Below are 14,686 nucleotides of genomic sequence, written 5' to 3' on the forward strand. Positions count from 1 at the left end.
ATCACCTCACACTTTTCTGCGTTAAATTCCATCTGCCACTTTTCTGCCCATTTGACCATCCCATCTATATCTTCCTGTAACCTAAGACACTTCACCTCACTGTTAACCACTCGGCCAATCTTTGTGTCATCCGCGAACTTACTGATCCTACCCCCCACATAGTCGTCTGTCATTTATATAAATGACAAACAATAAGGGACCCAGCACAGATCCCTGTGGTACGCCACTGGACACTGGCTTCCAGTCACTAAAACAGCCGTCTGTCATCACTCTCTGTCTCCTACAGCTAAGCCAATTTTGAATCCACCTTAGCAAGTTACCTTGTTCCGAAGAAGGGTCACTGACCCGAAACGTTAACTCTGCTTCTCTTTTCACAGATGCTGCCAGACCTGCTGAGTGGTTCCAGCATTTCTTGTTTTTATACCTTGTATCCCATGTGCATTTGCTTTCTTGATAAGTCTCCCATGTGGGACCTTGTCAAAGGCTTTGCTGAAATCCATGTAAACTACATCAACTGCACTACCCTCATCTACACACCTGGTCACATGCTCAAAAAATTCAATCAAATTTGTTAGGCATGACCTCCCTCTGACAAAGCAATACTGACTATTGCTAATCAAATTTTGCCCCTCCAAGTGGTAGATTCTCTCCTTCAGAATTTTCTCCAATAGTTTCCCTACCACTGACGTGAGACTCACTGGTCTGTAGTTCCCTGGCTTATCTCTACAACCTTTCTTAAATAGTGGGACCACATTAGCTGTTCTCCAGTCCTCTGGCACCTCCCCCGTGGCCAGAGAGGAATTAAAAATTAGGGTCAGAGCCCCTGCAATCTCCACCCTCGCCTCCCACAGCATCCTGTGACACAAATCGTCCGGTCCTGGAGAGTTGTCCACTTTTAAGCCTTCCAATACCTTGTCACTCCCTATGACTGTTTGCTCAAGAACCTCACAGTCTCTCTGTCTAAGTTCCATATCTACATCCTCTTTCTCTTGGGTGAAGACAGATGTAAAGTATTCGTTCAACACCCTACCAATGTCCTCTGGCTCCACCCACAAATTTCCCCCTTGTTCCCTAATGGGTCCGACTCTTTTCCCTGGTTATCCTCTTCCCATTGATATACTTATAGAATATCTTGGGATTTTCCCTACTTTTAGCAGCCAGAGCTTTCTCATATCCCCTCTTTGCTCTTCTAATTGCTTTCTTAAGCTCCATCCTACACTTTCTGTATTCCACGAATGCTTCCATTGATTTGCTCTCCTTGTATTTGCTAAAAGCCTCTCTTTTCCTTCTCATCGTGCCCTGAATGTTTCTGGTCATCCATGGTTCTCTGGGCTTGTTGCACCTACCTATTACCCTAGAGGGAACATGTTGGGCCTGTACCCTCCCATTTCCTTTTTGAATGCCCCCCACTGCTCTTCTGTAGATTTCCCGACAAGTAACTCTTTCCAGTCTACCTTATTTTACTAAAATTCGCTCTCGTCCAATCCAAAACCTTTTTTTGCAACTTGTCTATTTCTTTCTCCATAACAAGCTTAAATTGTACCCAGTTATGGTCGCTATCACCAAAATGATCCCCCACCAACACATCAACCACCTGACTGGCTTCATTCCCCAGAATTAGGTCCCGCACTGCACCCTCCTTTGTTGGATCCTCTACATATTGAGCTAAAATGTTCTCCTGTATACATTTTAAGAACTCCACTCCATCTAAGCCCTTAACACTATGATTGTCCCAATTAATGTTGGGAAAGTTGAAATCACCTAATATAATTACCCTATTATTTTTACACACCTCTGCAAATTGCGCACATATTTGCTCCTCAATTTCCCGCTGACTGTCTGGGGTCTATAATAAACACCTAGCAATGTGGCTGTCCCTTTTTTATTCCTAAACTCTACCCATAAAGCTTAATTTGATGCCCCCTCCAAGATATCATCTCTCCTTATTGCAATAACTGACTCCTTAACTAATATTGCAATGCCCCCTCCTCTGTCTCGCCTGAAGATTCTATATCCCAGGATATTGAGCTGCCAATCCTGCCCCTCCCTCAACCATGTCTCCGTGATGGCTACCATATCACAATTCCACGTGTCAGTCATTGCCCTTAACTCATCCGTTTTACCTGCAATACTCCTGGCATTAAAGTAGAGACCTTCCATCCTGGTCTTACTCCCTTGAAACTTACTTCCGCTGTATTCCCTCTGACTTGTTTGCTTTCCTGTGTTTAGCTGTGTCCCTATTCTGCTCGGAGTCTGAATCCCCTCCCCCTACCAAATTAGTTTAAACTCCTCCCAACAGCACTAGCAAACCCGCCAGCAAGGATGTTAGTCCCCCTCTGGTTCAGATGTAGACTGTCCTGCTTGTACAGTTCCCACCTTCCCCTGGAACAGTCCCAGTGGTCCAGGAATCTAAAACCCTCCCTCCTGCACCAACCCTTAAGCCATGCATTCATCTGTGCTATTCTCCTATTTCTATACTCGCTAGCACGTGTATCGCACGCAGTCCTTCAGTCTTTATCATTCTTTCCACTTTTGTGTTTTAATAAAAAATTTCAGAAGTTTTTCCTCAGTTCCTAAATCAAGATGATTTCTGTAAATAGAAATATCCATTCAACTGACCCCCATGCAATACTAGTTATCACATCCTTCCAGTCAGAAAAACATCTTCATCTCTACCCTTTCCTTAGTGCCCTCAAACGTTTCCCTTAATTTCATGTGGCATGTTTTGGCTTTTAATATGGCAACTTGTCGATACAGTTTGAAAATCCATATAAACCACCGCCCCTATTTATGCTCCTTTTTTCTTCGAAGAATTATGTAAGCTTGGTTGAGTCTTTTGCCTGGCCCTAATTAGCTCATGTTTCTCCAAATAACTACTAATTCGATCCTGTATTATCAACTCTAATAGTTTACCAACAACTGAAGTAAGACTACCTGGCTTATAATTTCTAGAGTTATTCCTCTAGTTCTCTAGGATAGTTTCTCCTGGCACAGAATACTGTAAACCAGCATGTGTTGGCATCCTTCCATCTACAAAATGTGTTGGACATGCAGAAAACAATCCATTTTGGTGGGATGTCTTCTCTTGGTGCACCTTTGCTGATGGCTGTGAAGGCCAATCATTGCGAGGCAGTTCCTGCCACAAGTGTCGCACCTGAAGCCGCCAAATGACGCTGTGAGTTCTTTTTGACGTTGGCGCCTATTGCCAAGCTGCTGCAGCCACTAGTCGTGGTAGTGCAGTCCAGTCCATAGGATGTATTGCCATTTCCCCCTTTCGCCAGCTAGAGACTCCCAGGTGCGATAATTGACACTTAGGGCTTTCGTGTTGCGCTTGCAAGCTTCCTTGAAGCACTGCTTTGGACGCCCCACTGGTCATCTGGCCCCGGCTACCTCACTATACAGAAGGTCCTTGGCTATGCGACCGTCATCCATCCTGCGGACATGTCTGACCCATGGAAGCTGCCTCTTGTTTGGGAGCTCTGCCTTTGCGAAGATTGCCGCATTTGTGATTTTGTCCTGCCAGGATATACACACACTGCGCCACAGACAGCAAAGATTGAAATTATTGAGCTTCTTTTCCTGGTAGCTGTAAATCGCCCATGTTTCACAGTCATTTAGCTCGGTACTGAGAACACAGGCCTTATAAACTGTCACCTTTTTTATCCCATGCGCATTTCGCAAGTTGGCCAAAGGTAGCTGCTTTCTCTATGCGTGTGTCAATCTCTGCATCAAGGGACAAATTGTCTTGTCACCATGGACCCAAGGTAGCAGAATTTGCTAACCACTTCCAATGGGGTGTTATTTAGTGTGATTGGGGCGGAGATGCAACACCTTGTCCCATGAGCACAGTTTTCTTGATGCTTATAGTCAAGGAGAACAAGTTACAGGCATGGGAGATACAGTCCCTGAAACTTTGTAGCTGAGTTTCTGTGTGAGCGACTAGCGCAGCATCAGCATAGAGGCGTTCTTTGATCAGGACAAGATGTGTTTTTGTCTTCGCTTTCAGCCTTGATAGATTGTAGAGCTTGCCGTCTGACCTAGTGTGCAAGTAGACTCCTTCCATATCTGCAGGGAAGGCGAAGGCCAGGAACATGGAGAAAATGATGCCAAACAGAGCAGGGCTTGGACACAACCCTGTTTCACTCCATTCTTCACTCCGAAACTGTCGGAAGTGGAGCTATCAAACTGTACAGTTCACTGCATGCTGTCGTGGAAGGAGCAGATGACAGCCAATTTTTCCCAAAGTCTTGTCGAGCCCTGTTTTGCTGATGGTGTTGAATGCCTCAGTGAGATCTATGCAGGTAAGGTAAAGGGGTATTCTCTGTTCCCGACACTTCTCTTGTAGCTGGCGTCTGGAGAAGATCAAGTCCACAGTAGCTCTACTGGCACAGAAACCGTACTGTGCTTCTGGGTATGCTCAATGTGCAAGTGAATGGAGTCTTTTAAGTATGACTCTAGCAAAGGCCTTCCCTGTGATGTTAAGGAATGAGATGCCCCTGTAGTTGTAGCAGTTTCCTCTGTTGCCTTTGTTTTTGTATAGTGTGATGATTTTGGCATCTCGTATCTCCTGTGGAACAGAGCCTACTTTTCAGCAGAGAAGGAGAAGGTCATAAAGTTGTGACAATAGATGGAACTTACCATCCTTGAACAGTTCAGCTGGGTTACTGCCCTTGCCAGGTGTCCTCCTGTTTGCTTGGCAGTCTGTGACCTTCTCGAACTCCAATGATGAGGGTTCTTCATTTAGCTTATCCATGACAGGAAGTTGCGGGAGACGGTCAAATGCGAACTGGGAGATATTTGACTCAGAGGAGCACAGCTCACTGTAGTGTTCAGCCCAGCGGGACATCTGTTTACTTTTGTCGGTGATTTCTTCACCATCTTCCGACTTCAAGGGCGCAGCTTTGCTGATGGCAAGGCCATGTGCCCTCTTGATCCCTTCGTGCATAGCTTGTAGATTTCCTTTGTCTTGTGCAATTTGGATTTCTTGACATAAGTTGATCCAGTGTTTGCGCAGTATCTCCCTCTTTTTTGCACGGCTGTCTTGGCTACTTTCAGGCTGTGCAGTGTTCTAACTGTTGAATGTATGTTGTGCATCATGTAGGCTTTGTTTTTGCATAAATGACATATAATCTGAGTTGAGTAGCTCTCAAACCACGCCATGTTGCAGGTTCCACCTTTACCAAATGATGCTTCTGCTGCTTCACAGATGATTGAGCTTAGTGACTTCTAAGCTTCATCGATGCCAACATCGATGCTTCCCATTAAGGCTTTGGTGACAGGGTGAAGTGCTGGTATCTGTCATCATTGCTTGTGCAAGGGATGTTGATACGTGGTGCACCATCACGTTTGGAATTGTAGAACCTTCGGGGGTGCACCTTCACTCAGCTGCTAAGAGAGTGGTCGGTGTCGCACTTTGCAATATGATAGGTGTGGGTGTGAAGAACACTGGGCAGATCGCGCCTTCTTGTAATGACTAGGTCTAGTTGGTACCAATGTCCAGACCTTGGGTGATGCCATAATACCTTGTGGTGATATCTGCCCTGGTGTTGGTAATGCAGTGTTAAATGAGAGCACAAAGCTCAAGACAGCGTTGTCCGTTATCATTGATCTTGCCTGTCCCATGACAACCGAGGCACATTGACGATGAATCACTGTCTGCCCCAATACGTGCATTGAAGTTGCCCAGGATGAATAGTGCCTTGCCATTTGGGATGTTGCTCAGAGCGTCAACTAAGGAGTCATAGGTTTTTAATTTTAAAAAGCATTCAGCATTAAAAGACACATAAAAATATAAACCATCGGATCCCTATAATTTGTCGGCCTGACGTTTGAGCAGCTTCTTTAGGACTCTTTTTCTGTGAATAGTAACACCCGCTAATTTTTCTGCCTACCTTCATGTGGTTACATAATCCCAATATCCACCTCTCCTGCCATTTCCTCACTCTCCACTACAGGCTTGCTTCCTTTATCTATTAGTCGCCTACCCCTAGCATGACCACTTCTCACTGCGAAGTAGTTTATGAAAAGCCTTTTTATTGACCTCGATTTTCCAGTGGTTTTTTTTGGTGTTGGTAATATTCTCTCAGCCTTTGTAGTTTCCCTCTTTGTACCTTTCTTATTGTCATTTTTGCCATGGCTTTCATTTTTCTAATATGTGCGTTTATGCTGCATGCTTTTTAAAATTAAAAATCTGATCACTTTACTCTATTTATCCATGGAATCCCAGCCTCCAGTGCACTATTTTTCTTTACTCGAAAATGCCTGATTTGTTCCCTTTGTATTTGCTGTTGAAATAATGCCGTTTTGACCCATGGTTCTTTTCAGCATTTTTGTTACCATTTAATGTAGACAAGTTTCATTTCATCTTGTTACAATTTCATTTTTTTCCCATTCAGTGATCCATATTCTTGGTGCTTTCTCTATTCTTACACTGAAAATAATGCAGTTCTATGTTTCCAGTTTCTTTTACTTTTAGAATGCCTACTTGTGTTGCTTCAGTATCCAGAACCTGATCGGGTCATGCTTCCTACCTCTAATGGAGGAGTTACATATTGACTGAGAATGCAGTCCCAAATTACTTTCCATCTTTTGCTTCTTTTCCATCATAAAGATTTTCCCTATTCCAGTCTATTTTTGGTTAATTAAAATCTACCAATACTTTTTTTTTAAAGAGATACAGCACTGAAACAGGCCCTTCGGCCCACCGAGTCTGTGCCGACCATCAACCACCCATTTATACTAATCCTACACTAATCCCATATTCCTACCACATCCCCACCTGTCCCTATATATTTCCCTACCACCTACCTATACTAGGGGCAATTTATAATGGCCAATTTACCTACCAACCTGCAAGTCTTTAGGCTCGTGGGAGGAAACCGGAGCACCCGGAGAAAACCCACGCAGACACAGGGAGAACTTGCAAACTCCACACAGGCAGTACCCAGAATTGAACCTGGGTCACTGGAGCTGTGAGGCTGCGGTGCTAACCACTGCGCCACTGTTCTTCCTATCTAGACTCTATCTTTTCTCCGCTGGTCCAGTCTCTTCCCACCTACATCCGTGACTCTTCTGACGCCCTACGTCATTTTGATAATTTCCAGTTTCCTAGTCCCAACCGCCGCCTCTTCACTATGGACGTCCAATCGCTCTACACCTCCATCCCCCACCAGGATGGTTTGAGGGCTCTCCGCTTCTTCCTGGAACAGAGGCCCAACCAGTCCCCATCCACCACCATCCTCCTCCGCCTGGCTGAACTTGTTCTCACATTGAACAACTTCTCCTTCAACTCCACGCACTTCCTTCAAGTAAAAGGTGTCGCTATGGGTACCCGCATGGGTCCTAGTTATGCCTGTCTTTTCGTGGGATATGTCGAGCATTCTTTGTTCCAGTCCTACTCAGGCCCCCTCCCCCAACTCTTTTTCCGGTACATTGATGACTGTATCGGTGCAGTTTCCTGCTCCCACCCCGAACTAGAAAACTTTATCAACTTTGCTTCCAATTTCCACCCTTCTCTCACCTTTACATGGTCCATCTCTGACACTTCCCTTCCCTTCCTCGACTTCTCTGTCTCCATCTCTGGGGATAGGTTGTCTACCAATATCCATTATAAGCCCACCGACTCCCACAGCTACCGCGACTACACTTCTTCACACCCTACCTCCTGTAAGGACTCCATTCCATTCTCCCAGTTTCTCCGTCTCCGACGCATCTGCTCTGATGATGCTACCTTCCATGATATGACCTCCTTTTTCCTCAACCGAGGATTTCCCCCCACTGTGGTTGACAGGGCCCTCAACCGTGTCCGACCCATTCCCCGCACCTCTACCCTCACCCCTTCCCCTCCCTCCCTCCCAGAACCGTGACAGGGTTCCCCTTGTCCTCACTTTTCATCCCACCAGCCTCCATATCCAAAGGATCATCCTCCGCCATTTTCGCCACCTCCAGCGTGATGCCACTACCAGTCGCATCTTCCCCTCCCTTCCCGTCAGCATTCCGAAGGGATCGTTCCCTCCGCGACACCCTGGTCCACTCCTCCATTACCCCCACCACCTCGTCCCCGTCCCAGGGCACCTTCCCCTGCAATTGCAGGAGGTGTAATACCTGCCCATTTACCTCCTCTCTCCTCACTATCCCAGGCCCCAAACACTCCTTTCAGGTGAAGCAGCGATTTACTTGTACTTCTTTCAATGTAGTATACTGGATTCGCTGCTCACAGTGTGGTCTCCTCTACACTGGGGAGACCAAGCGCAGACTGGGTGACCGCTTTGCGGAACATCTCCGCTCAGTCCGCAAGTAGGACCCTGAGCTTCCGGTTGCTTGCCATTTCAACACTTCCCCCCTGCTCTCATGCTCACATCTCTGTCCTGGGATTGCTGCAGTGTTCCAGTGAACATCAACGCAAGCTCGAGGAACAGCATCTCATCTACCGATTAGGCACACTACAGCCTGCCGGACTTACTTGTTAATACTCTTCGCTTTAGTTTGTCTATAAATTCCCATCTCAATATTTGGTGGTCTCACATATTCTGGAGAATGTGACCAAACTTTTGCTATATCTCAACTTAGTTCAAATGGATTCTGTTTGTACAAGTATTTTTATTCCTTATGGGATGTGGCTGTCGCTGGCAAGGCCAGCATTTATTGCCCAGCCCTAACTGCCCTCGAGAAGGTGGTGGTGAGCTACCTTCATAAACTGCTGCAGTTGTTATGGTCTAGGTGCACCAACAGTGCTATTAAGGAGAGTGTTCCAGGATTTTGACCCAGCAACAGTGAAGGAAATGCAATGTAGTTCCAAGTTCGGATGGTGTGTGACTTGGAGGGGAACTTGCAGGTGTTGGTGTTCCCATGTGTTTGCTAACCTTGTCCTTCTAGGTGATAGAGGTTTGAGAGTTTGGAAGATGCTGTTGAAGCAGCCTTGGTAAGTTGCTGCAGTGCATCTTGTTGATGGTACACACTGTTGCACTGTGTGCTGGTGGTGGAGGGAATGAATGTTAAGGTGGTGGATGGGGTGCTGAGAAAGCAGGCAGCTTTGTCCTGCATGGTGTTGAGCTTCTTGAGTGTTGTTGGAGCTGCACTCATCCAGACAAGTGGAAAGTATTCTATCACACGCTAACTTGTACCTTGTAGATGGTCACCCAGGCTTTGGGGAGTAAGGAGGTGAGTTACTCCCCTCAGAATTCCCAGCCTCTGACCTCTTGTAGCCACAGTATTTATATGGCTGGTCCAGTTAAGTTTCTGGTCAATGATAATCTCCAGGATGGTGTTGAAGGGGGATTAAGCGTTGGTAATGCTGTTGAGTGTCAAGGGGCATTGGTTCCATTCTTGTTCCATTGTTGGAGGTGGTCATTACCTGGCACTTGTCTGGTGTGAATGTTAATTGCCGCTCATCAGCCCAAGACTGAATGTTGTCCAGGTCTTGCTGCATTTGGGCACAGACAGCTTCAGTACCTTGAGGATTTGTAAATGATACTGAAAACTGCAATCATCAGTGAACATCCCACTTCTGACTTTATGTTGGAGGAAAGGTCATTGATGAAGCAGCTGAAGATGGTTGGGTCTCGGACACTATCCTGAGGAACTCCTGCAGTGGTGTCCTGGGACTGAGATGATTTGCCTCTAACAACCACAACTACCTTCCATTGTGTTAGGTATGACAGTGGAGAGTTTCCCCTGATTCTCATTGACTTCAATTTTACTGGGGCTCCTTGATGTCAAATGCTATCTTGATGTCCGGGGCAGTCATTCTCACCTCACCTCTGGAATTGAGTTCTTTTGTGCATGATTTGACCAAGGCTGTAATGAGGTCTGGAGCCGGCTGGCCGTGGCAGAACCCAAACTAAGCATAGAATCAGTTTATTGCTGAGCAAGTGATGCTTGATTGCACTGTTGACAACACCTTCCATCACTTTGCTGATGATCGAGATTAGACTGATGGGGTGGTATTTGGCCGGATTGGTTTTGTCAGGTAAATACATGTGCTGTAGCTGTATTGGAACAGCTTGGCAAGGGGCGCAGCTAGTTCTGGAGCATAAGTCTTCAGTGCTACAGCTGGGATGTTGTCAGGGCCCATAGCCTTTGCTGTATCCAGTACTTTTAGCCATTTTTTTGATATCACGTGGAGTGAATCGAATTAGCTGAAGCATCTTTGATGCTGCGGACCTCGGGAAGAGGCTGACATGGGTCATCCACTTGACACTTCTGGCTGAAGATGATTGCAAATGCCTCCACCTTGTCTTTTGCATTGAAATTGCTTGGACTCTTCCAGCATTGACGATGTGGATGTTTGAGGAATCGCCTCTGGTTTTTTTGTTTAATTGTCCACCACCGTTCATGACTGGATATGGCAGGACTCCAGAGCTTAGATCTGATCAGTTGGTTGTGGAATAGCTTAGCTCTGTCTATAGCATGCTGATTTCACTATTTAGCAGTCATGTAGTCCTGTGCTGTAGCTTCACCAGGTTGGCATCTCATCTTTAGATATAAAATGGAAAGTGCTGGAAATACCTAGCTGGTCTGGCAGTATCTGTGGATAGAGAAGCAGAGTTAATGTTTCAGGTCTGTAACCTTTCATCAGAACTGGCAAAGGTTAGAAATGTAATAAGTATATTTTAAGCAAGTGAAAGTTGTGGGAGGGGGTGGTGGTAAGAAGAACGAAAGGGAAGGCCTGTGATAGGGCGGAGAGCGGGAGAAGTTAAATGACAAAGATGTCATGGAATAAAAGGCAAAGGGAGTAGTAATAGTTGTGGTAAAAGACAAATAATTTGTCCGGAGAGAGTCTTAATAACAGAATAATGAACAGTTCTTGTCTGAAAGCAAAAACATGAATAAGTTCAAGACTGGTGCATGGTTATAAAAAAATGTTAGAATGGGGATCATGGTCTGAAATTGTTGAACTCAATGTTGAGGCCAGAAGGCTGTTATGTGCCTAATTGAAAGATGAGATGCTGTTCCTCGAGCTTGTGTTGAATTTCACTGGAACATTACAGCAGACCGAGGACAGAAATGGGGGCATGAGAGCAGGTTGGTGAATTAAAATGGCAAGCAACCTCGGCCTTAAACACTCCTTCCAGGTGAAGCAGAGATTTACTTGTACTACTTTCAATTTAATATACTGTATTCGCTCCTCACAATGCAGTCTGCTCTATATTGTAGAGACCAAACACAGATTGGGTGACCGCTTTACGGAGCACCACCTCTCAGTCTGCAAGCATGACCCCAAGCTTCCGGTTGCTTGCCATTTTAATTCACCACCCTGCTCTCACATCCCCATATCTGTCCTTGACCTGCTGTAAAAGGGCAGCTGTTACACCCCCTGCAATTACATGGGAAGGTGTCGTGGGTGATGGAGGAGTGGACCAGGGTGTTGAGGAGGGAATGGCCCCTTTGGAATGCTGACGGTAGGGGAAGACGTGTTTGATTGTGGCATCATGCTGGAGTTGGCAGAAATGATGGAGGATGATCCTTTGGATAAGAGGAACCCTACTGTGGTAAGGGAAGGGAAGAGGTGGGATCAGAAGTGCGGGAAGTGCGTCAGATACTGTTGAGGGCTCCGTCAACCACAGTTGGGGATAATTTCCCTACTCTTTTTTTGGGGATCTTTTACACCCACCTGTTTAATGTCTTGTCCGAATGCCAGCACCTCCATTCGTGCAGCACTCCCTCAGTACTGCACTGGAATGTCAGTCTTGATTTTTGTGCTGAAATCCGGGAGTGGGACCTGAACTCACAACCTTCTGACTCACGAGAGAGTGTTACCAGCTGAGGCACAGCAGACACATAAAGGGAGATTTGGGACTATGGCCATGGAAGTTTGCCTGGTGGAATTAATGTCAAGGTGACTTTACAGCCATCTCACTCCTTTTCACCAAGTGAAACTCCAATCTCCAAAGCAGCCCCATTATGTGTGTGATTATATTGTCTTTAATTAATACCAGTACCCCAGCTCCCTCCCTTGCCAATTCCTCCTGAATTTTTGTACTCAGGAGTGCTTTATCACCAGCCCTGATTCAGCTCCAGCCACATTTCAGTTGAGCTATATTGTCATGATTTTCTGTTTTTGTTGAAGATTCCAGCATTCCAATATTGCTTCTGGAACTCCATATAAATACATACATTTCAGTTTGACTTTTGTTGGTTTGGTAATATTTCCTTTTTTGTTATCTTGATTTTTTTTTAACTAGTGAGTTCTGTTGGTGTCTTTCAATCTTTTTAACTTCCTTATTCCCAAATACCAAAAGCGCTGTTTCCTTTTCAAAATTCTGTTTTGCTCCTGCTATTTTCCTCCTATGTTAGTTTATGCATTCATAGGCCATAGTGTTCATTTTTATTTCTTCCCAATTTTCAAGAGAAAAGTGATTAGAAAAACGATAATCTAAGCAACTTTGAAACTAAACTGTACATTGCATATTTGAAGGATCTTTTGCTTGAGGTGATGGTCTGTTCTGATGTGTTCCTGTATAAGGCGGTCTTGCATCAGTCCCGAGAGGGCAAAACTGGACTGAACTCAACTTCATGTATACAAAAAAAATTGCTTGATTGTTCAGGAACCATAATTTTTGAATCAGCTAATGAGCAGAAGCACATGCAGGGAGTTGGTCCCTAACCAGGTCTTGCTTAGACAGAATGTTCATACAAAACAAGGATTACTGTGTTATCTAGTATAGCATTTGAAATGAGACTATGGCAGCATTGTTGAGGGAGAAGTCCAAGACCTCCTTTCTGCTTCTCTATTTTTCTTGCATGGCATCCTGCTGCTCTTTAATCGTCCATTGGAAGGCTCTAATTAACATTGCCTCTTCCTGCAGCTCTCATAACACGTGAAATCCAGATTTTTGTCACCAACCGTCATCTGGAGTTCACCTTTATATTGTTATCCCACTGAGTCCAGTGTTGTTTTCACCCGATCTTCATCAAGAATAAAAAAGCAATCAGGAGTTGGGAACTCTTGCTGACTTACCCAGAAGTCAGCATGATCCTACCACAATGCCAGTTGAGTTCATCTATCTCTCCACATACCAGAGCTTGAACCTGTTATCACCCTGGTATGTGTGACTTAGCTGCTGACTGGATGAATACACTGAGCTGTAGGGATAACTCTGATTTGAATAGAGCGCTTGTCCAGAAGGCATGGAGTGAAGATTGTCACAGTTTATAAAGGTATTGTGTGTGAAAAGGAAAATATTGACATGACCTTTGCATTGCAGTCATTCTCTACATAAGGATTTATATAATAATTGATATTAGGAGATATACAGATTTTGTATGATTACATTTTCAGAATATTGTGTATTCACTGTGATTAACGCATACATAATTACTAATGTTTTGTTTCAGAATATGAACAAGCAAGCTTATGATTTAGCTAAAATACTCTTGAAGAGAACTGCTCAAACGATTGAACCATGTATTGCCAGTGTAAGTATCTTGATCATATTCCGATGAAATGCAATTCATCTTCCCACACTTAAGTCTGTGACATATATCGGAGTGTGCAGTTTTGATTGTGGCATTTAAAATCACCATATCTCAAATATTTGCTTTCAGAACACCGTGTGCCAAATTGTGCTTTGTAAACCAGTCCCATCATGTTTGGAATAAATCAGCCAACTGGGATGGTTTTTAAGACTTTTTTTTGCATTCTCTGCTTTTACTCTTCTGATCCTTCTATTTGTGCCAATGAAGTAACTGATGTTCTAACTGACATGAAGGTTTTTAGATCTTTCCACCTCCTGTCAGATCTAGTACGGATTGATATGGAATATTGGCCATTCTGCTCTTGTTTTAAATAATAAATAAAAATGTTCTACTTCTTCCTGGTAACATCTTAATCTGAAATATCCTGAACCAAACTTATCTGCTCATAATCTCTGTAGATCTATTATTAGAATGTCTTAAAATATTTATTGAAAAGTATCAGCAGCTTGACCCCCCTATCTGTCTCGCTCTTTGACTAAGGCTGTGTTTCTTAAATAATGCAATTCCTTCTTTCCAACTCCTCTTCTGTCCTGATGGTACAATTCTTAATTCGACCATATTTTTCTCCTCCAACTATAATATTGCCCTTCAAAAAGGACAGATTGCACAGCTGCACTCTGTCCTATCATTGTGCTTGCCATCATATTTTATCTCTACCATAGAGCTATAGAGTTATACAGCACAGAAACAGGCCCTTCGGCCCATCATGACTATGCCGGCCATCAAGCACCTATCTATTCTAATCCCATTTTCCAGAACTTGGCCCGTAGCCTTGTACGTTATGGCGTTTCAAGTGCTCATCTAAATACTTCTTAAATGTTGTGAGGGTTCCTGCCTCTACCCTTCAGGTAGTGTATTGCAGATTCCAACCACCCTCTGGGCGAAATTTTTTTTCCTCAAATGCCCTCTAAACCTCCTGCCTCTTAACTTGAATCTATGCCCCCCTGGTTATTGATCTCTCCACTGAGGGAAAAAATTTCTTTCTATCCTATCAATGCCCCTCATAATTTTGTATACCTCAATCAGGTCCCCCTTCAGCCTTCTCTGCTCTAAGGAAAACAACCCTAACCTATCCAGTCTCTCTTCATAGCTGAAATGCTCCAGCCCAGGCAACATCCTGGTGAATCTCCTCTACACCCTCTCCAGTATAATCACATCTTTCTGATAGTGTGGCGACCAGAACTGTACACAGTACTCCAGCAGTGGCCTA

At 44.6% G+C, this 14,686-nt stretch overlaps 1 protein-coding gene across 4 annotated transcripts in view; it reads left to right on the forward strand.

Annotated features, from left to right (window-relative positions):
• The window catches only part of pds5a (PDS5 cohesin associated factor A), a 312,001-nt gene that overhangs the window by 99,920 nt on the left and 197,395 nt on the right, over window positions 1–14,686 (forward strand). For all 4 annotated transcript variants that reach the window (XM_068036537.1, XM_068036525.1, XM_068036541.1 and 1 more), the window contains exon 7: window positions 13,336–13,416. In XM_068036537.1, coding sequence (XP_067892638.1) covers window positions 13,336–13,416 — 81 coding nt within the window. The remainder of the gene's footprint in view (window positions 1–13,335; window positions 13,417–14,686) is intronic.

The sequence above is a fragment of the Heterodontus francisci genome, chromosome 1, assembly GCF_036365525.1.
Source record: "Heterodontus francisci isolate sHetFra1 chromosome 1, sHetFra1.hap1, whole genome shotgun sequence".
Lineage (NCBI taxonomy): Eukaryota > Metazoa > Chordata > Chondrichthyes > Heterodontiformes > Heterodontidae > Heterodontus > Heterodontus francisci.